Genomic DNA, 23,553 nt, shown 5'->3' on the forward strand with positions numbered 1-23,553 from the left:
TAATGTAGAGTCTAGGAAAAATCTCAATAATATACACAGGTTTTATAGTGGACCCTTTAAATTCAGCTCAGTTTAATTTATACATCATCAAATCACAACAGCAGTCACCTCAAAGTCCTTTATACTGTAAGACCCTACATTAATACTGATCATGCGAAAAAACGTCTTTTTAACAGGAAGAAACCACCGACAGGCTCAGCCTCTGTAGAGGAATACAGAACACAAAATGACTAATTAAGGGAATTGGAATAAGAACACCAAACCAGAAATCAGAATCAGGATTAAGAAAACAAAAATAAATGAAAAAAAGTTTAGGATCCTTGACTTGGGAAAAACCCTGTTTTAGAGTGACACTAGCAGCAATATCGCATGCCTTCGACTGAGAGTCGAATCCATCCAAGCACGCTCCAGGATGAGTCTAGTAGAACAAAATATCAGCATGTGACCTTACCTGGTGCACAGGTGAGTCTGACATCTCGTTTTACTTTATCAGGTGAAGTTTGGCTCAGTGGATTATCACCAGAACTGCAGGTAACGATTTTCCCACGCTCTGAAAAAGTGTGTCACTTCCTGCATCAGTGCTGAGGTCAGAGGTCACATGAACCTACAAACACCTGCTCACCAGTTTATCAAAACGAATCTACTTTAAACGTCTTTTCTGAAAGTGTAACTGTGTCATTAATAAAAATCTTATAAACCTGAAGTAAGACGATGAAGCACGAGACGACCTCTGACCTTTGAGCCTGTCATATGTTGCACCGACCCTTTAAATGATGACATATTTCTCAAAGATGACACAGCAGCGTAAGAACTTCCTCCAGTATTTATTAGAACAACAGATCAACACAGTGAGTTTAAAATCAGGTCAAACACATAAAAACACGATGACATCATCACAAACAGAGTGATGTCATCACACAGGCAGTGGAGAGAACAAACAAGGCTTCAAAGTAAGAGTCCAGGTGTAAACACACCTGGTGAAATATGGCGTCTTCATCGTTATTGATTATAAACCATTAGTACTGATCATAAATCTTTATTTCACAATAAAAGTCTGATGCAACTCACATGTGTTTGAGTCTTCTACAGGGGAACTCGCCAACCATTTATCGGTTTCTGTTTCCTGTTCACTGATTGGTCCTGCAGAGACACAGGAGCTGATCAATGAATAATTCAAAAGATGGATCTATACAGCGTTGTGGAACACTTCCTCCAGCTCCTTCACAGTAAAACACCTCAGTCACAATATAAGGGCTTTTATTGTGAAACATCTAAAGGAAATGTAGACCTTTAACAGATCAATGCGCTTATTGATTGATCAGATTGTCTCTAATCGATAAGATCTGAAACACTGAAACAGGAAGTTTAGTCTGCAGGACCCGCCAGCCAATCAGAGTCACTGTAACATCATCAGAGAGGCTCCAGTCCCATGATCCACTTAGCTGATTACATCGGTTACCTGTATGGTGCACATGGACAGGTGAGGGAGGTGCTCAGGTAGAATGCCGCGTGAGTTCATGGTCGGAGGCGGAGCTTATCTGGCGCTCCACTGCCCGCTGAGCCTTGCAGGCGGCCATTTTGGCCTGGATGTCCCTCTTCCTTTCAAAGTAGTCGACAAGCGGCGGCTCTGTCAGCATCGAAGCCAACACCTGCTCAAAGGTGATCGACCAATCCGTATCCAACACGCTACCCTGCCTCTGCTCGCCGCCCCTGATCAGCACCGTGTCCTCAGCGATATCCTCGCACTGCAGCGAGCCGGCACTCACCACCGAATATGAAGACACTGACGCATCATCTTTTGTTTCCTCGTCGGACATCTGAGGCGCCACCACCTCCAGCTGGGCGTCAGCCAGAGCTCGGCACACTTCGGACTCACCAGACGCCCCGTGACCAGGCCCCTCCTCCTCCCCCTGAGGGCTGTGGGGCAACGTCTGAGCAGAGAGCGAGGTCTGTGGCGTGGTCTCGCGCTTCTTGGTGCCGTTGTTGAACTTCTTGCCCACTTCACCGATGCGCAGCAGCAAACTGGCAACCGTGGCGATGGCGTGATAGAGCTGCTGCTCAAGAGCCTCCTCGCTGAACATGTTGTACAGAGTTTTACACAACTCAATGAACTGCTCCTGCACGCACAGACATACACACACACACACACATATATATATAAATATATACAATAACAGACACACAGCTGTACAGGATATTTTACTTGTATGCTTGTTTGTGGCTTCCTCTCCCCACCAGGACTAAGAAAAAAAACACTAATTACTTAATTTTATTAAAATTAATCAGTCTCTCTGTGGCGACCTGTCCAGGTGCACGCTGCCTTTAACACCCCCTTAGATACCTGGTTTGAACCATCCTTGCTACCTGGGTGTCACACTTGTGTCTGTAAAAAAACGGTGTAACACCTCACATTCTCACCTGGTTCATCCTCGGCAGGTCTTTGATGGTCTCTCTCTTGGTCTCCTTCTCCTTGGCCCACATCCTCAGGTAGTACCTGTAGTCCTTCACCTCTAAAACAGACCAAAGGTCAGGGGTCAAACGATTGGGCCAAGCCTCAGAGTGATTCCTCCTCCTTAAAGACTCGAGTCAGGGAGGTCAAGTTACCTTTTTTCTCCTCACTGTCTCCATCTTTTGGCTCCTCACCTGTTCAGATAGAGATCATCATCATCCTCATTATCAAACTTTGGGGTTAAATGTGAGAATGGAACAGACGGTCTAAAGATGGATGAGGTCACCATGACCTCATTTTCCAGGTTAAATTCAATCCTGAGCTGACGGTCTTCTAAGTTTAGCTAACGCTGAGGAATTCACCTGATAGCTTAGCCAGAAATTTTCAAATTATCTGCTAATATTATGATCATCATCACAAAAACACGAGAAAAACATTAGAATAACTTGGCAGCAGAGTAACATCCCTAACCCTCAAACCAAACAGACACAAACCTGGTGTCACTTCCTGCTGCCGCAATGCATTCTGATCAGAGAAGTAGGAAGCTTCTGGAAGGAAACATCACAGGAAGAGGAAGAAGGAAAAGAGGAAGGAGAAGCAGAGTGAAATGTTCAGGTGTGTTAATCCAAGGTTTGTTCATGCAGATTGATCAGTTTGAGTTAAGCTTCATGCAGACTCAACGATTACCGACAACCACAGGATCCTCTCTGAACAGCAGGGAGGAAGAACTCCATTTTAACAGGAAGTGACAACAGATGTGTGTGTGTGTGTGTGTGTGTGTGTGTGTGTGTGTGTGTGTGTGTGTGTGTGTGTACCTCGAGGTTCCTCCTCGGTGAAGAACTGCGTGGCCTCTAGAGCAGACTCCGCCTCCTCTGGACACAGAGCTAAAACAAACAAGCAGCAGGTGAGTCGCAGGTTCTCCACCTGTGGTTCAGTCTTTGATCCATTCAGTTCTCACCAGCTCTCAATTTACCACCCTTCAAAACCAGGAGACCCCACAGAGACCCAAAACCCGACTTCGACCCCATTCACACCTGGTCCACCACGCTGGGTTTGGCTCCAAAAATCTGACAGTGTAAAGGCTGGAACCTCTGACGTCACGGCCAGCGGGTTACAGAATTCATCAGGACCAAAACCAGATCAGTGCAGAATAAGGAAGAGCTGATCTCATGATTCAGGGTTACACTCACCTGTACAGGTGAGCTGTGTTACCTGGAGGTAGGTGGAGCTTGTACAGTAGCTTCAGTTTTTCCGTCATGTCCCCGTGATACATCCCACCTGCAAAACATACACACTAAGACCTGTGGAGCTCTGTAACCTGAAGCTCTAATCTTGACCTGTAATATATAATATGTACTTTGGATTGTCGATCTGTAATCTATTTTCTGAAGTGCTAATCTAGATCTGTAATCTTTCGTTTGGATCACTAATCTATGATCTGCATATGTAATATGTAATCTGAGGCTGTAATCTGGGCTCACTCAGTCCGGTGATGAACTCTTTAAAGTTGACTAGCCCATCCTGGTTCTGGTCCAGCAGCCTGAAGAGGCGGGCCGACAGGGTTGGGTTGTGCCCTCCGCAGACCCAGGGAGCGAGCGAGACGAAGAGCTGACGGAACTGAAGCGGGTCGATGCGGTACTGCTCCAAGTACGGCAGGCTGGGATCGTGACGCTCAGCGGCAGAGCTGCTGGAACCCCAGTAACAGCTGGTCATGTGTTTGGACTGGATCGGCAGAATGGACAAAAAAGGAGGCGGGGTTAGAGGCAGTAACATGCTTGAACATACAGGTAGAGCTATGTTTACGTCACAGAACAGATTTGAAAAAGGAAAAAATGAAGTTCTGACTCTTGCAGGGTCACACAAAAACAAGGTCACTTTCTGTCTGATAAACAGGCGCGGGTTACACCTACATTTCTTCATAAGTAATCAGACGTGATGGAAGCTACTGTTAGACAGGAACAACGAGAACACCGGGAAAGGACACATCAACACTTTGGTCCAGAAGCAGAAACAAGAACATCAAAAGGCCGTGGGAAGGGGTGCTTTCCTTCATCACAGCATACAGCCAAGTGAGGAAGACCCTCCGAGAAGGCTTGCTGTCTCACAGAGCAAACTCAGAGTACCCAGGAGCAGAAAGACTAGAGTGTAAAAGGCTGAGCAGCTCTGGATCAGCCTGCAGGACGATGAGGAGGTTTCGTCCTGTTTGCTGAAACACTTTCTAACAGAATTGGTGAAAAAATGTTTTTGGTTTATTTCACACCTGAACATCAGGTCAGCACAGGAACCGTGTAACAAACATGAACTCACCTTGAACAGACAGTAGAGCTCCTCCAGCTCTTCAATACTGAAGGCTGACTCCGTCATCATCGCTCTCACCTGCACACACACACACACACACACACACACACACACACACACACACACACACACACACACACACACACACACACACACACACACCTGTGAGCTCAATGTCTTCATTAACGCGCTGTATAAGCTCGTGAAAACACCCACCACACTTCTCTTGGCAGTGTCCTCCAGGGACTGGATGACCTTTAACCTCTGCTTGAACCTCATCTGCTCAATGACATCAGAGCGCAGACTGCCAAACTTCTGCACAGAGAAGAAGAAGCTGCAGTTACCTCAGAGAAGAGGACGCCTTTCATCACAAACATCCTTCCTGCACCACCAAACCTGCTCATCAACCTGCCGAGGAAGATCCATCAGCTCGTGTAGGGAACGAGAAAGACTCAGTCAGTTTGGCGCCGCTCTCAACAGGTAGTGTGGACTGTTAGACCACCCACAGAGCTTTACAGTCCACTCTGGGTGCATTAAGCCCAACAATACAGTGGGGCAAAAAAGTAGTCAGCCACCGATTGTGCAAGTTCCCCCACCTAAAATGATGACAGAGGTCAGTAATTTGCACCAGAGGTACACTTCAACTGTGAGAGACAGAATGTGAAAAAAAAATCCATGAATCCACATGGTAGGATTTGTAAAGAATTTATTCGTAAATCAGGGTGGAAAATAAGTATTTGGTCAATAACAAAAATACAACTCAATACTTTGTAACATAAGCTTTGTTGGCAATAACAGAGGTCAAACGTTTACTATAGGTCTTTACCAGGTTTGCACACACAGTAGCTGGTATTTTGGCCCATTCCTCCATGCAGATCTTCTCGAGAGCAGTGATGTTTTGGGGCTGTCGCCGAGCAACACGGACTTTCAACTCCCGCCACAGATTTTCTATGGGGTTGAGGTCTGGAGACTGGCTAGGCCACTCCAGGACTTTCAAATGCTTCTTACGGAGCCACTCCTTTGTTGCCCGGGTGGTGTGTTTTGGATCATTGTCATGTTGGAAGACCCAGCCTCGTTTCATCTTCAAAGTTCTCACTGATGGAAGGAGGTTTTGGCTCAAAATCTCACCATACATGGCCCCATTCATTCTGTCCTTAACACGGATCAGTCGTCCTGTCCCCTTGGCAGAAAAACAGCCCCATAGCATGATGTTTCCACCCCCATGCTTCACAGTAGGTATGGTGTTCTTGGGATGCAACTCAGTATTCTTCTTCCTCCAAACACGACGAGTTGAGTTTATACCAAAAAGTTCTACTTTGGTTTCATCTGACCACATGACATTCTCCCAATCCTCTGCTGTATCATCCATGTGCTCTCTGGCAAACTTCAGACGGGCCTGGACATGCACTGGCTTCAGCAGCGGAACACGTCTGGCAATGCGGGATTTGATTCCCTGCCGTTGTAGTGTGTTACTGATGGTGACCTTTGTTACTTTGGTCCCAGCTCTCTGCAGGTCATTCACCAGGTCCCCCCGTGTGGTTCTGGGATCTTTGCTCACCGTTCTCATGATCATTTTGACCCCACGGGATGAGATCTTGCGTGGAGCCCCAGATCGAGGGAGATTATCAGTGGTCTTATATGTCTTCCATTTTCTGATGATTGCTCCCACAGTTGATTTTTTCACACCAAGCTGCTTGCCTATTGTAGATTCACTCTTCCCAGTCTGGTGCAGGTCTACAATACTTTTCCTGGTGTCCTTCGAAAGCTCTTTGGTCTTGGCCATGGCGGAGTTTGGAGTCTGACTGTTTGAGGCTGTGGACAGGTGTCTTTTATACAGATGATGAGTTCAAACAGGTGCCATTCATACAGGTAACGAGTGGGGGACAGAAAAGCTTCTTACAGAAGACGTTACAGGTCTGTGAGAGCCAGAGATTTTCCTTGTTTGAGGTGACCAAATACTTATTTTCCACCCTAATTTACGAATAAATTCTTTACAAATCCTACCATGTGGATTCATGGATTTTTTTTTCACATTCTGTCTCTCACAGTTGAAGTGTACCTCTGGTGCAAATTACTGACCTCTGTCATCATTTTAAGTGGGGGAACTTGCACAATCGGTGGCTGACTAAATACTTTTTTGCCCCACTGTAGTTCATGTTCAGTACAAAAACCCAACATTGGTGTTTGAGGGTCTCTGCCTAGGTGCAGACCGTCATCTATTCAACTCTATTTTCGATTCAGGTTTTTTCACACAGTGCCAAATCACAATAACAGTGGCCTTAAGATGCTTCATATTGAAAGGTCACAACCACAGCCCTTAATGTGACAGCTGACTTTCAGCCAGTTAAGTTAACGGTGAATATTTTATTTGTGCTTTCGAAATGAAAAAGTCCTGGAGAATCGCTTCGCTCAAGCAGCACTAAAGCTTTAGTGTGGAGGTGGACCCCACGGGGCTAACCGTCCTGATGTGTTGGCCGCTAGGGCTGTTCGATATAACGATATGTATCGGATGACGATATAAAAACGTCGATAGTTTCATTTTACGCTATCGTTTGTTTCATGGTGTCGCAAAATAAACTGTTTACGGCAATATTTGTTCATTATTTTGATGGTCACTGTAGTGGCCATATTAATTTCTTAAAGCTCTCTCTTTCTTTAAAGTTCTCTTATATTTAATATAACCACACTACAGACAGAAGTGCTTGTTTTTATGCGTTGTCGTTAGCAACAATGACGGTAACCGCATCACATGTCCGCTTGTTTATTTTCCACATAAACCTTTCACAATAAAGCTCAAGATCCTGTTGAGACTTTTCAAAATAAACTGAATCACGTGAAAGATGCAGAGTGTTTATGGATGAGAAGTAAAAAGAGCCGCCAGGTGCTAAAAAAATAAACCTTAGACTCAAACGTTAGAACAGGCTTTTCCCCGCAGCACGCCGTGTAAGAAACACTCACAAAGAAAACGGCGGCCGTTACAACTTATGTCTAAAAATGTATCGTTTCAATTAAAACACTCGACTCCAGGTACGCAACGCCCAGCTGGAAACACTTCACGCAAGTTGAGCTGCCTGAAATTCACAGAATTTACAGAAAATGTAAAAATTTTGTGATTTATATCGTCCTTTATTCCTCTTGTACTCCGTGTGTATTTGACTCTGTGGGGTTTGTGGCCCTTCCTCCTGCAGCTCTGGGTGAAGACCTAACGTGCAGCTCAAAGGCAGCATGCAGCGTGTTCTTAAGGCGGAATAATTCATTAAATATTAGAAAACATTTACGTTTCCAACATCAGTCACAACGTAGAGCTCTGATCGTTTTATTGGCTGTCTACATAAAGTAGTCTGTTTTTCTAGGTTCTGACCTTCACGTCATCAGTCTGAATTTATCCCAGTGAGAAAGCTTAGTGACACCCCCCCCCCCCCCCCCCACCACCCCCACCCCCCACCACCACCACCACCACTCTGGCATCACCTCGTACGATGACTTTATGAGGTCAAAGACATCGATTTCAGGCGACGGCTCGTCTCCACTTGTCAGCTGGGCGTGCGGGTGAGGGATGGGCGGAGCCACCGTCTGTTTATTGACCACATTATCCAGGTACCTGCAACACAAGTTGGATTTATTCCTCAGGTGTACACAGAACAGTTCGGAGTGAGCCGATTCTGGCTCTGGACTCGTACCTGCCCAGGATGGTCATGGCCTCTCCCTCGTCGCTACAGGAGAGCAGGGCATCCATGTTGTCATGGAGGACAGCCAGCGCCACCTGCGGGTACATTTAGAGACTGGAAGTCATTCAGCTATAGCACAATCTCATTCACATCCAAAATAATGGATCTGTGGGTGTCCCTGGGTCCATCAGCACTCCTACCTGAAAGATGACCTTGATGCCCTCATAGAAGAAGCAGTCGACCAACAGGACGGCGCTGTCGAAGGGCATCACAGACAGGAAGAGGGTGAGGAACCAGGACAGGCTGATGGTGGAGATGACCCCCAGCTCCTGCATGTGTTCATAGAGCAGGGGGAGGAAGGACCGGGTCAGCTCCTCAAACACCCCCTGATCCACCAGCGCTCCTGCAGGACATACGGAAACCACGTCACTATCCCCAAGCCTAAGGAGGACTCCTCAGACCCGTCTCCACCAGAGGATGGATCTACTCTGGTGCTGTGATCCTGCCTTCTACTGACCTACAACTCGGGTGTTGTAGTAGTCGGGCAGCATACGCTCACACAGCGCCACCAGCAGCCAGAAGGCCTCTTCCTCGGTGCAGTAGAGCAGCAGGACAGAGGTGACGATGTTCATTGCCTGGTGGAGGAGACAGAAGGTCAGAAACAACAAACCGACACCACCTCAGGACGCCTTACACATCATGTTAGTGCAGACGTCATCAGCTGTGTCAGGGGGTTGTTTCAGGCACCCGGCTGAGCTTGATGGGGAAACACAACGCTTCTGTTTCATTTTGCTTTATGGGAGTACCTGGCAATATCCGATGCCCGGGTTGCGGTGGGCGTATGCGGTGAGGACGCGGCGCAGGGCGGCAATGCCCATCTCATTCTGGAAGGCTCGGTGTTCAGGCATCGAGCGGTGAAGGTCGCGCTCAATCTCCTCAGTAGCTAATGAGCATAGCCCCATGGCCTGTTCCACCAGTTCACCATAGTAACCAGGGTGGGTTGCCATCTCGTTTTGCGCTCCTGGATGGACGGGAGGACAGATGAGTATGCGAAAATGAGCATAAACAGAAATTCGTGGTCCCAACTCTGAATATGACTATCCAGAGTTGGGACCAGGAAGCAGAGTTGCAGTCTTACACGCCTCTCTGCAGCTTCTCTCCTCCTGCTACCCCCCCAAAAACCCATCTCCATAGAGACTGTGTCAGCTCCCAAACAGACAAAAAACAAACTAAAAACCAGCAACAAACAACTTAAACATAAACAATTACAAAGAAAGAACAATAAAGTATCCACATCTGAACCAAAGAGTAAAACAGTGAAATGTGGATTATTAAATATTAGGTCTCTCTCCTCCAAGTCTCTGTTAGTACATGACTTAATAATTGATCAACAAATCGATTTACTCTGCCATACAGAAACCTGGTTGCAGCAGGATGATTATGTTAGTTTAAATGAATCAACACCCCCGAGTCATTCTAACTACCAGAAATCTCGAAGCACAGGCCGAGGGGGCAGTGTGGCAGCAATATTTCACACCAGCCTGTTAATTAATGAAAGACCAAGACAGACTTTTAATTCATTTGAAAGCCTGATGCTTAGCCTTGTCCACCCCAGCTGTAAAACTCAGACACCAGTCTTACTTGTTATCATCTATCGTCCACCTGGGCCTTACACAGAGTTTCTGTCTCATTTCTCAGACTTTTTATCTGATTTAGTTCTGAGCTCAGATAAAATAATTATTGTGGGTGATTTTAACATCCATGTAGATGCTAAAAATGACAGCCTCAACATGGCATTTAATCTGTTATTAGACTCAATTGGTTTCTCTCAAAATGTAAAAGAACCCACCCACCACTTTAATCACACTTTAGATCTTGTTTTAACATATGGCATAGAAACTGAACATCTAACAGTGTTTCCTGAAAACCCTCTCCTGTCTGATCATTTCCTGATAACATTTACATTTACAATAATTGATTACACAGCAGTGGAGAGTAGACTTTATCAAAGTAGATGTCTTTCTGAAAGCGCTGTAACTAAGTTTAAGAATATAATCCACCCACTGTTATCATCTTCAATGCCCTGTACCAACATAGAGCAGAGCAGCTATCTGAACGCTACCCCAACAGAGGTTGATTATGTTGTTAACAATTTTACCTCCTCACTACGTATGACTCTGGATACTGTAGCTCCTGTGAAAACTAAGGTCTCTAATCAGAAGTACCTGACTCCATGGTATAATTCTCAAACATGTACCCTAAAGCAGATGACTCGTAATCTGGAGAGGAAATGGCGTGTCACAAATTTAGAGGATCATCATTTAGCCTGGAGAAATAGTTTGCTGCTTTATAAGAAAGCCCTCCGCAAAGCCAGAACATCTTACTATTCGTCACTGATTGAAGGAAATAAGAACAACCCCAGGTTTCTCTTCAGCACTGTAGCCAGGCTGAGAAAAAGTCAGAGCTCTTTTGAGCCAACAATCCCTTTAACGTTAACTAGTAATGACTTCATGAACTTCTTCACAAATAAAATTTTTATCATTAGAGAAAAAATTACCAATAATCATCCCACAGATGTAATATTATCTACAGCTACTCTTAGTACCATCGATGTTAAGTTAGACTCTTTTTCTCCAATTGATCTTTCTGAGTTAACTTCAATAATTACTTCCTCCAAACCATCAACGTGTCTTTTAGACCCCATTCCTACAAAACTGCTCAAAGAAGTCCTGCCATTAATTAATTCTTCGATCTTAAATATGATCAACCTATCTCTAATGATCGGCTATGTACCACAGGCCTTCAAGCTAGCTGTAGTTAAACCTTTTCTCAAAAAGCCATCTCTAGACCCAGCAGTCTTAGCTAATTATAGGCCAATCTCCAACCTTCCTTTCATATCAAAAATCCTTGAAAGAGTAGTTGTCAAACAGCTAACAGATCATCTGCAGAGGAATGGTTTATTTGAAGAGTTTCAGTCAGGTTTCAGAGTTCATCACGGCACAGAAACAGCTTTAGTGAAGGTTACAAATGATCTTCTTATGGCCTCTGACAGTGGACTCATCTCTGTGCTTGTCCTGCTAGACCTTAGTGCAGCATTCGATACTGTCGACCATAATATCCTATTAGAGCGATTAGAACATGCTGTAGGTATTACAGGTACTGCACTGCAGTGGTTTGTATCATATCTATCTAATAGACTCCAGTTTGTTCATGTAAATGGAGAGTCCTCTTCACACACTGAGGTTAATTATGGAGTTCCACAGGGTTCAGTGCTAGGACCAATTCTGTTTACATTATACATGCTTCCCTTAGGCAGTATCATTAGAAGACATCGCATACATTTTCACTGCTATGCAGATGACACCCAGGTCTATCTGTCCATGAAGCCAGATAACACACACCAATTAGTTAAACTGCAGGAATGTCTTAAAGACATAAAGACCTGGATGGCCGCTAACTTTCTGCTTCTTAATTCAGATCAAACTGAGGTTATTGTACTCGGCCCTGAAAAGCCTAGAAATATGGTATCTAACCAGATTCTTACTCTGGATGGCATTACCTTGGCCTCCAGTAACGCTGTGAGGAACCTTGGAGTCATTTTTGACCAGGATATGTCCTTCAACGCACATATTAAACAAATATGTAAGACTGCTTTCCTCCATTTGCGCAACATCTCTAAAATTAGAAATATCCTGTCTCAGAGTGACGCTGAAAAACTAGTTCATGCATTTATTACTTCCAGGCTGGACGACTGTAATTCATTATTATCAGGATGTCCAAAAAACTCACTGAAAAGCCTTCAGCTAATCCAAAATGCTGCAGCAAGAGTACTGACAGGGACTAGAAAGAGAGAGCATATTTCTCCTGTTTTGGCTTCCCTTCATTGGCTTCCTGTTAAATCCAGAATTGAATTCAAAATCCTGCTCCTCACATACAAGGTCTTAAATAATCAGGCCCCATCTTATCTTAATGACCTTGTAGTACCATATCACCCTATTAGAGCACTTCGCTCTCGCTCTGCAGGCTTACTTGTTGTTCCTAGAGTATTTAAAAGTAGAATGGGAGGGAGAGCCTTCAGTTTTCAGGCCCCTCTTCTGTGGAACCAGCTTCCAGTTTGGATTCAGGAGACAGACACTATCTCTACTTTCAAGATTAGGCTTAAAACTTTCCTTTTTGCTAAAGCATATAGTTAGGGCTGGACCAGGTGACCCTGAATCCTCCCTTAGTTATGCTGCAATAGACGTAGGCTGCCGGGGGATTCCCATGATGCACTGAGTTTTTCCTTTCCAGTCACCTTTCTCACTCACTGTGTATTAATAGACCTCTCTGCATTGAATCATATCTGTTATTAACCTCTGTCTCTCTTCCACAGCATGTCTTTATCCTGTCTTCCTTCTCTCACCCCAACCGGTCGCAGCAGATGGCCGCCCCTCCCTGAGCCTGGTTCTGCCGGAGGTTTCTTCCTGTTAAAAGGGAGTTTTTCCTTCCCACTGTTGCCAAAGTGCTTGCTCATAGGGGGTCATATGATTGTTGGGTTTTTCTCTGTATCTATGAAGCGCCTTGAGGCGACTTATGTTGTGATTTGGCGCTATATAAATAAAATTGAATTGAATTGAATTGAATGACGCTTAAACACGAACCAGAGAACAGCAGCCACAGCTCCCCTCTCAGGCGCTCTGGGATCCCATTGAGGACCAGTTCTCTGGTTCTGGAAGTCCGGTACATGCAGACGCCTCGACCAAACTCTAAGAAATGGATGTTCCATGACTCCTCCTTCATCTTCTCCCTCATCTGCAGGAGGGAGGAAATGAGATCAGTACCAGGACTGCCTGATCAGTACTGCTGAGTACTGAGCGGATCTGTACTCACGGCTTTGGGTCCCAGGTCCTCTGGGTCGTCTCGGTGGTAGAGCTGCAGGAGACCCTGGATGGCTGTGGGTAGGCCAGGGTGATAATGGCGTGCCTTCTGAACGGACTCAGAACCTGGAGAAGAAGATGGGGGTACGGAGGAGGACGCCTGAGGACAAGAACAAAACCATGAGGACTCTGTGAAAGCAGCTGAACCATGGTACGAGCTGTGATGGACATACCGAGTGACTAATCTGAGACAGCGGGTTGGTGTCACCCCACGAGCTGTCCGGGGTTCGCTGCAGGAAGTCAGAAATACGTTGGACCAGGAAGTCCCTGTCTTTGAGGTTGGCAAACAGGAAGTTCATCTTGTTCTTGGTGCTGATGGAGACAGGGCAGGGAAGGACACTGCTGCTGTCCGCCTTCTCCACAATGGAGACCTGCAGAGGACGATGGGTAAAGTGACCACAGTATGAAAGTATTTGTGTTCATCTGCAACACTCTGTAATATGTGATGTTGTAGCCATCATGTGACCTCTGACCACAGCTCATATACTTCCTGCAGCACCAGCTGACCCAGCTCACCTCTCGGAGGGGTATGATGAGCTGACACAGGTCTTCCTCTTTGCTGCTGAAGCAGATGTAGTTGTTGGAGATGAAGAGCTGTCCGACAACATGCATCTTTGCGAACGGCGTCCACAGGGTGCAGTCCGTGTGTCCGTCAAGCCGCTCCTCCTGCGTCAGCCGAAACATCGCCCGGTATCGCTCGTTCTTCGCTCGGGCGTCCAGATCCCTGCAGACAAGAGAGAGATGTTGATGGTAACCAAGAGTGCGCTGAAAACAGACTTAAGGAAAAGAAACCCGTCTGGTGCAAACAGAGGGACACCTCTTCAGCGCAGAGACGTTCTTCAACGTTTTGCTGGGTTTGGGCAGCGACAGGTCGGCAGCAAATGCCTCGTTGTCGAGCAGCTGGCGCATGGCAATGTTAGCGAGTTGCTCCATCAACTTGAAGGTGTCGTTGATGTTGAGAAACATTGAGAAGAAATGTTCGGTGTCGCGAGTGCTCACGCGGACACTCTCTGGAAACAGCAGGGTGGCGTTCTTCTCCAGCCGCGTCACCTCGGTCCATGGCACCACCAGAGTCACTGAGGTCAGAGGTCACAGGATGACATCAACAAAGAACTTCTGAATGCTTCTAAACCCCACCTCTCACACATAAAGACAGCTGGGAGAAGCTCCAACACGCAGAGCTGGTTAAGACAATGCACGGGTTTCTACAGTAGAGACCAAAAGTAGAGAAAAACCTAGGTTTTCTGACATTTTCAACATACTACTAGTTCTGATTCAAGGTTCTCCTAAATCTGAAAACAAAAGACCCTGAAGGACAATGAGTTTTTGTTACCTGGTCAAGAATAGAATAGAATAGAATAATCCTTTAATTGTCCCACAAGGGGAAATTTGGATGTAACAGCAGCCAGAAAGACAGGTATACAAACAAACACAAGAACAGAAACATATTTACATATTTACATCAAGGACAATGGTTACCAAAAACAGAGTACTGTACCGTTATTAAATTAAATTAAATTAAATACAGATAAGAGGCAAACCAGGTTTAGTGTGAATCGCTTGATAAAATAGTGCAGTTACAGCACTGATGTAAACATCTATGTTTGTTGGGAGCAGTTCTGATTGTACAGTCTGACAGCTGCAGGGAGGAAGGATCTGCAGCTTCATGCATCGAGGACGCAGCAGTCTGTCACTGAAGGAGCTCTGCAGTTCAGCAACATTTACATGCATGGGGTGGGAGGCTGTCCATCAGAGATGTTATTTTGGCCAGAGTCCTTCTGTCTCCCACCACCTGCACTGGGTCCAGGGTGCATCCCAGAACAGAGCTGGCCTTCCTGATGAGTTTATCCAACCTCTTCCTCTCAGCCGCTGATAAACTGCTGCTCCAACATACAACACTGTAAAAAAATGACAGATGCCACCACAGAGTGATAGAAGGTATTTAAAAGCACTCCCTGGACTCCAAGGTGAGTTACCTGTAATCTGTAAAAGTTTGTTCACTTTTGTTTGTTCACATGAAGAGATCAACCTGAATCTGGTTGTTCAAAGAGGATGATTTCTGGGATATCAAAGAAAGCCCCAAAACACAACAGTGACATGAGACAAATATAATGTTCGCAGTTGTGGTGGGTTTCCATCCCCCTGATAAGGTCTCCTGTGGCAAATTGGTCAAAGGAGAAATCAAAAGTTCCCCTGCTAGGGACAGGGTTGGGAGTTTTCACAAGAAGGGGGACATCAGGTTCAGGGGCCTCACACTCCTCAGCCTCCACTGGACGTTTTGTGCCAGGATGCTTGAGAGGACAGCCCGACCATCAAATGTAGTACCTGTCCAGGTTGTGGAACACTGGACCAGCTCTTTATCCTCTGGAGGATATTTTAGGGTGCCTGGGAGTTTGGCGATCTAGTCCATGTGTTTTGTGCACTTGGAGAAGGCATTCGACTGCGTTTTCTAAATTCTTTCACACACATTACACGAAAAATGAACGCGAGGGCCCTCGGGGCGCCTGCTGCTGCTGCACTGAAGTCGGGGGAGGGGGGTGCTTTCGAATAGTGCACATTTCATTCATTATGTTGTCAATCCAAGTCCATTAAGCATAAATTACTTTTCCTGGGTTGTGTGCAATCCCAGAAAGAAAGACCCTATCCAAGGTGTAGGTCTATTAGTTTATGTTGTGGGGTTTGTGTTAATACTGGAGTGCAAAATTACTGATGGAAGGTGGACAAGAGAAGGTCAGACACAGGTAAGCAGATGTGTCTTTGGATAATGGCAGGTATTATGTATCCTGAAACAACATTCATAAGTAGGGCCAGCAAAGACCATCTGAATCGAGGAGGGGGCCTAAGGGTACATCTGTCACCATGTTACAATGCTATGATTGCAGCCATTCCCCAACTCTCTGTGAGTGGGACTCATGGCATAGAGAAAGTGTTCGCCCAGGGCACCAAACAGGCCAGGACCACCCCTGCCTGGGAACATCTCGGTGTCCCCCTGGATAAGAGAGAGGAAGTGGCCAGGGAGAGGCAGGACTGGAAAACTTTTCTTAGGCTGCTGCCGCCGTGACTCAAACGCACACAAGCATAAAAAAAGATAGGAAATGAATGGATGCGTGTATGTTCTGCACTGACCCGTTCTACGATCAAGAGAACGACCAGAAAGGCTGGGGAACATATGATGTGAGGAGAACCTTCAGTGAGGGCGGAATGTTTGAGTTGGTCCAGATAGATCATAAAAACGACTGCACCCACAGGAAGTGCTGAGGTTTGTGTCTTATAATAATAATAATAATAATGGATTGGATTTATATAGCGCTTTTCAAGGCACCCAAAGCGCTTTACAATGCCACTATTCATTCACTCTCACATTCACACACTGGTGGAGGCAAGCTACGGTTGTAGCCGCAGCTGCCCTGGGGCAGACTGACAGAAGCGAGGCTGCCATATCACGCCATCGGCCCCTCTGGCCAACACCAGTAGGCAAGTAGGGTAAAGTGTCTTGCCCAAGGACACAACGACCAGGACAGAGAGCCCAGGGATCGAACCGGCAACCTTCCGGTTACAGATGCGATTCCCAATCCCCTGATCCACGGTCGCCCGTGGCTTCAGGTCTTACTCTGAAGCAGGGTCCGTTCCTTCACACAGTTATTTTACAACATAATCCTCACAGCTGACCCAGAGTCCTGATCCAAACCCAAGAGAACCTGGAAGACCTCTGGGGACAAAGCTACAGCTGATAAAATCAAAGAAACCAGGTCCAGATATCAAAGTGTGGGCGAGATGGAGGAAAGAATGAGCTCAAACCAACCTCACACAAAGAAAGAATGTGCAAGAACCTTGATTCTGAGTAAGACCTGAAGCCACACAAGACACAAACCTTAGCACTTCCTGTGGATGCAGTCGTTTTTATGATCTATCTGAACCAACTCAAACGTTCTGCCCTGGTTGTTTTATATCAAATCTTGGTAAAACACGCCCACAGAATCGATTCCTTCACGTCATGATCATCAACAAGAGAAGAAAAAGGAGTACTTTATCCTCTAACTTTGGTCTCTGCTGTTCAGTCAGGTGTATATGATCCAGCTGTTTTATGTCTGAGCTCTCTCTTTGAGCTTTAAGCAACAAAGCATTCAGTGTAAAAACAAGACTAAATGCTGGCCTGTGATTGGCTGCTCGTACCTTCCTTTCCAAGCAGGAAGGAGTAGAAGCACAGGTGGTTGACGGACAGGTAGAGCCAGCCCTGTCGTGGCACTCGGCCCTTCCAGTAGCTGCAGGAGTAATAATTCACCAGCTTCTCCTCCTCAGGCATGCCAAACAGCTTCCTCATCTTCAACTCTGCCTCCCGAAACTTCCCGCTGTCCTCCTCGTGCTCCTCTCCGGGCTTTAACCGGTTCTCCTCCGCGATGATGCCCTGCAGGAAGTGACATCACTCAGCAGCAGCACACAGCAAAAAACAGACAGTCTGAACAAATAGGAGGTGACATACAGAGATCTTTCCTTTGACGAAGGTGGTGATGTCTTCGTCGTTGTCAAAGATGGAGATGGTCTGGAGGAGATTGGCTTCCAGCCAATCCCAGTGCTCAGTGATCTCTTTCCTAGATGAACCTGCAAGACACAGCTGAGGGTTTAACCAGGTGGCTCCTCTCACACGACACAATTAGATGTTACACACCTGACACAATCAGCCAATCAGTGCCTGTGATGTCATTACGCAAAAACAAAGAACGCAAACTACAAATGAAAGCCGACGACCTTTTCTTCAGTGAAATTCATATTAGCTTCTTAGATTAGCGCCGTCCACCAGGAACGCTGCAGGTGAGCTAACCAGGTAACTACAAATCTGTGAAATGATTTAGATCTTAGCCCGAGCTGGTAAAGTGGAGCTGGACCACAGAGTCACGGTTATGTTAACCTAAATTAACCAACATGCTTACAGCCACTATGATATCATCAAGTTAAGGATAATCTGGGCAATCTTTGGACAGGAGACATCCTCAGCCCATGGTGTCGACCTCAGTGACGATGAACTTGTGAGTTTCTGTTAGAGGTCACATCCTCCCCCTCACCAGTCAGAGGTCTTTCGAGCGACGGCAGCAGATATTTTGTGCAGACTGAGGACAAAATGTTCTCCATCTGTTTGAGGTCACAGTCCACTGTGACCTCCAGGTCATTATAAGAGGTTCATGCATCAGAACTCTTTGGAGGCTCTCAGAGGCAGTGATCACTGAGCTCGGCGTTCATGTGACAGTGTGACGGCAGCACTGACACCACAAACAAACATGCTTTTGAAGCCAACATGGGAACAGACCAGCCAACAGGAGCTTTGGGGAAAATACACCTGTTAATCGTCGAGCTATTGTGGAGTTCTTACCTCACAATATGAAGCTTTTTCCAGGCAGCTGTTACTGAGATTTCACACTTCTTAAATAAAACTGGACTGAAAAAGCTCTGCAGCAGGTGAGCTGGCTCAGAAAGTCTCCTCACCTCTGGGATGGTGACTGTCACACCAAAATGACGAGCAACTTCTTATGTTAGAGATCTTTAACAGCAGCGGTCGAAGGCCGCAAGTTAAACTGCTGGAAGCATCAACCCGAGCGCATTGCATCGGAGCGCCGCTCTGCTTTATGACTCCCGCCTTTGTGTTTCTACACGTTTACCTGTAAACATGACCAGAAATGACATTTTCTGCATTCACGGTCGTAGCTCGACGAGGTCCACTCACCACAAGCTATGTTCCAGTAGATCTGAGAGTCCGCAGTCTGCAGCAGGATCCTGTATGGTGCTACCCGGGCACTGGAGTCCAGAACCACATCCAGAGTCCCAACCAGGAGACCTGCACAGAGACAGACAGGTGAAGCAACTTGGGCAGTTATCTGGATCTGATCAGTGTTTGGATTGAAGGTGTTCTGGACTTGGACCATATCAGAGAGCATTTCTTGTTCCAGACCTTCATGGTTCTGATTTTGGGAGACAGTTATTTGTTCTGTTCTGACTGAACAGCTGTTGAAGGCAGAGCTCGGACACGTCAGAGCCGAGTCGGTCCGAGTTTCAGAGACAGTCACAGAGCTGAAAGACATCTCTAGTCTAACATCATGGTTCCCCCTGCGATTTAACTACAAGTGCAAGTCACACCTGATTGATCCTCTGTCAAACTGTTATGGTGCTACAATCGCTGGCCCTGATTGCTCTGGTTCCCCAGGTGGACTCGCACCTGAAAACCTATTAAATAATTCATTTAATGACTTAAACCAACTCCCAGCAGCATCCAGGTCATTACTCTGACACATCGTTTCAGCATTTCAGTGGTGACCTCATGTACACGTCCACCAGCTGAACGTAATTTTGAAAAACTCAAAATTTTTAATTAGTTATACCGTGCATATGAATTCATCGTTCTATGAGAGCATTGTCTCCCATTGAGCCAGCTACACATACAGTGCAGGGCGACACACCTGTTCTCCCTGATCACCTGCCCCAGGTCGTCTTGGGCGTTACTGCAGCCTTGTCAAACCAGCGCCCCCGACCACAGATTCTTTTCATTTACAAATTAAACCAATTGCAACATTAAGATCATCATGGAGGATCCTCTCCACACTGAGCACACACACACCTCAGCTCAGGGTGGGTCTCTGCTGCTGTGTGGTCTTCACCTCTGATTGTTCCTCCATGTTCTGGCTCCATGTGAAGCTTTGCTGCACCTCCCTGTGGCAGCATCAGTGAGACCTCCTCCTCGTCGTCCTGCAGGCTGAACCACAGCTGCTCAGCCCTTTTAAACTCTAACCTTTCTGTTCCTGAAGCTGACGGATTCTTCTCTTTACCCTTCACTTGGACAGTGGGCCTTCTTCCTCACGTTGCTGCGATGATGAAACGACCCGCCACCCCAGCCCTGTATATGTTCTTGTTTCGCTGCATCTCTGCTCATCTTCCCATTTCATCTCCATGCTTTCAGCCACTTATGAACAATTCATGAGACACCTGTGATATGCTGAACAGGCCTCCCACCTGTCCACCCCCACTCCTTTAAAAACACTATGACCTTTCAACCCAACAAACTCGATTACCGGGACAGTAAACACTCCTGTCAGCTGACCCCTGAGGACCTTTCTTGCATCCTGCGGTCAGACCATGAATCATACTTCCTGTCAGCTGGTTTTCGAACTGCAAGTCACTTTCTGCACAGCATGAATGAACACAATCTGCAGAAGCTCCACCTCAGACACATCCACACAGTTAAATCTAACAGACAGCAGCATGTGGGCTGAGTGTGCAGGTCACTCAGCAGCCATGTTGGTACGGCAGACGGGCAGTTATTTTACAGCACTGTGTGAGCTAACGGTGATCTCCGGGTTAGGGTTAGCTGCACAGCATCACGTTCAATCACGTGGAAATTTGCTGATGTGTGCTAAAGTTCAAACCGCATTTTTACCCTGTAGACACGGGCGATCGTGGCTCAAGAGTTGGGAGTTCGCCTTGTAATCGGAAGGTTGCCGGTTCGAGCCCCGGCTTGGACAGTCTCGGTCGTTGTGTCCTTGGGCAAGACACTTCACCCGTTGCCTGCTGGTGGTGGTCAGAGGGCCCGGTGGCGCCAGTGTCCGGCAGCCTCGCCTCTGTCAGTGCGCCCCAGGGTGGCTGTGGCTACAATGTAGCTTGCCATCACCAGTGTGTGAATGGGTGGATGACTGGTTGTGTAAAGCGCTTTGGGGTCCTTAGGGACTAAAAAAGCGCTATACAAATACAGGCCATTTACAAACTTTGCCTCCATCTTTGCTCGTGCAGATCACCTACTCACAAAACTACGGAAGCGTAGAGCTGCCACCCAGGCAAAAGAAAAATACAAGTGTATCACGTTATAACGTGAAAGGTTTATTGTTCTAACAAGATACTTTTCACGTTTGAACAACATAATATCACGTTATTACAATATACATAATTATCACGTTCGTACAATATAAATATTATATTGTACAAACATGATAGTATGTTGTACAAACAGGAAAAGTATCTTGTTAGAACAATAAACCTTTCACGTTATAACGTGATACACTTGTATTTTTCTTTTGCCTGGGTGGCAGCTCTACGCTTCCGTACAAAACAGCAAACACCCCCGGATCTTCAAGTTTCAGCTTATCGATCACTAATCGATTATTCCATCTGCCGCAGAACTAATGTTTGAAATACCAGCTCACCGGAGAGCCCCCCTCCGCGGCCGTGCCCCCTCCTCCTCTGCAGGACGAAGAACGGGTTCGCCCGCTCGGACACCCACAGAGCCCCGGCCAGCAGCACCTCCTCCGGGTGGATCCACATTTCTGCCCGCTGCCGAAGGCCCTCCTCCGGGGACTCAGGGGAACACAGGCCGGGGAGTCAGCGGGACAGAGGCCGGAGTGTCGGCGTGCGAGGGCTGTCTCTCCCCCGGGGAAACGGCAGGAAAAAGGTGCTGAAGCTTCCGCGAGAGTCACGCAAACATCGAGCTGATGTTGTTGTTTTCACTCAGTCTGATGACTGCACTTTACTACCGGGTGTTAGGCCACTCCCCCTGCGCCCGCTGCGTCATGACGTTTACATGTCTGCAGTTTATAAAACGTTAAAGCGAAAAACAACAGGGGGCGCTGTTTTGTCAGCGTTAGGGGCTGTGAATGTATTTTACAAAAACACCGCTTAAAGTTTACATTTCAGCAGAAGAAAATGTAATTTAGAAAAAGCCGAACAAAGCCACGTTCAAGCTTTCCCCACAGTCATGTGATAGGTTACATGATCCCACACGTGAACTTAGGAGCTCCAGTATTTAGGGACCGTGTCAGAGGCGTTGTGTCAGATAAATACATGCACTTCTGCCTAAAGATCAGATCAGTTCCCAGCATGTTAACAGCGGCGGGCCTACCCAGACTGCGTTCACATAATTGCAGGTGACTTTACTAAGGCCGACGTAAATACTGTGCTCCCAAAGTTCTATTAGCATGTCGAATGTCCCACCAGAGGAGAGAACACTCTAGACCATGTTTACTCCAACATCAAGCATGCATAGAGCCATACCCCTCCCCCCACCTCGGTCAGTCCAACTACCTCTCCCTCCAGTGTGTGAATGTGTGTGTGAATGGGTGGATGATTGTGTATAGTGTAAAGCGCTTTGGGGTCCTTAGGACCAAGTAAAGCGCTATACAAATACAGACCATTTACCATTTACCATTCCTGCTCTCCCAGCCTTACACCCCCCTCAGACGCAGTGTCAGGCCCACCACAAAGACCATTACAACCTGGAAATGCTCTCTTCAAATCACAGGACCGCTTCACACAGACAGACTGGGGCATATTTGAACACCAGGATCTAGAAAGTTTCACTTCTCCATTTGTACAATCCCAATAGAGCACTAAGGTCGTCCAATCAGATGCTCCTAGTACATCCAAGGTCTTGACTGAAGTTGAGAGGTGACCGGGCCTTTGCAACTGTGGCACCTAGACTCCGGAATAACCTCCCTGTTCATATTCGTACCGCTGAGTCTATCCAGTCTTTTAAATCCCATTATAAAACCTCTTTTTACTTTGGCTTTTGATTCTAACTAGTTGGCTGTTATCTGGCTTGTTGTGTTGTCACCTATTGTTTCTTGCTATGTTTTCTTATTGTTTTGTTTTAATTGTCTTATGCTTTTACTGACTGGGAAGTACTATGGTCAACTTTGTTGTTTTTAATATGTGCTATATAAATAAATTTAGATTTGATTTGATCCCATCCTGTCTAAAATCAGCCACAATCATCCCAGTGCCAAAAAAGTCTCCAGCCTGAACGATTAGCGCTCTGTGGCCCTCATGCAGCTAAATACTTTTACAATTTATTTTTCCAAACCACGGAGCCGCAGTATAAAGACTAAAGAGCCGCAAGTGGCTCCGGAGCCGAAAGTTGCCGACCCCTGGACTTCAGCACATCAAGGATTTCCTCCCCCCAGAATTCGACCCCACCAGTTTGCATACCATAGGGTGACCATATTTTGATTTCCAAAGAAGAGGACACCTGGCCCAGTACTGAAGAACTTCAATAATGTTTACTTAAAGAAATTTTTAACATATTTAAATGAGGCCTTCTCTGTGCGGTTAATGAATGGTGATATAAAAAATGTCATATAGGCTTTTACAAGTCAACAAGGGCAAAAAAAAACCCCAACTTAAAAACCTCTGGAATTAAATAAGGGTACCGAAACAAGGCCTCATCTGTATGAGAAAAATTACCAGTACCGGG

The 23,553-nt window shown here is 46.3% G+C and overlaps 1 protein-coding gene across 6 annotated transcripts; it reads right to left on the reverse strand.

Annotated features, from left to right (window-relative positions):
* Window positions 1-805: 805 nt before the first annotated feature.
* On the reverse strand, window positions 806-21,853 carry tbc1d9b (TBC1 domain family member 9b). Of its 6 annotated transcripts, none has more exons than XM_076890555.1 (23): window positions 21,512-21,853; window positions 19,048-19,158; window positions 17,812-17,930; window positions 17,505-17,736; window positions 14,149-14,407; window positions 13,848-14,055; window positions 13,505-13,702; window positions 13,285-13,431; window positions 13,056-13,206; window positions 9,222-9,436; window positions 8,933-9,050; window positions 8,616-8,818; window positions 8,428-8,510; window positions 8,219-8,348; window positions 4,964-5,062; window positions 4,757-4,825; window positions 3,931-4,171; window positions 3,662-3,727; window positions 3,265-3,333; window positions 2,944-2,994; window positions 2,605-2,643; window positions 2,419-2,510; window positions 806-2,117 (listed from the first exon to the last, which is right to left on the reverse strand). In XM_076890555.1, exons 1-23 carry the CDS (start codon window positions 21,627-21,629, stop codon window positions 1,494-1,496), a joined length of 3,642 nt encoding a protein of 1,213 aa, XP_076746670.1. In that variant the 5' UTR covers window positions 21,630-21,853; the 3' UTR covers window positions 806-1,493. The 6 variants fall into 6 exon arrangements, 4 of the variants coding, with proteins under 4 accessions (XP_076746670.1, XP_024654718.2, XP_024654719.2 ...); XM_024798950.2 differs by having other exon boundaries at window positions 2,944-2,997; XM_024798951.2 differs by lacking the exon at window positions 2,944-2,994.
* Between the last annotated feature and the right edge of the window lie 1,700 nt (window positions 21,854-23,553).

This window comes from Maylandia zebra, linkage group LG2 (assembly GCF_041146795.1).
Source record: "Maylandia zebra isolate NMK-2024a linkage group LG2, Mzebra_GT3a, whole genome shotgun sequence".
NCBI classification, from domain to species: domain Eukaryota; kingdom Metazoa; phylum Chordata; class Actinopteri; order Cichliformes; family Cichlidae; genus Maylandia; species Maylandia zebra.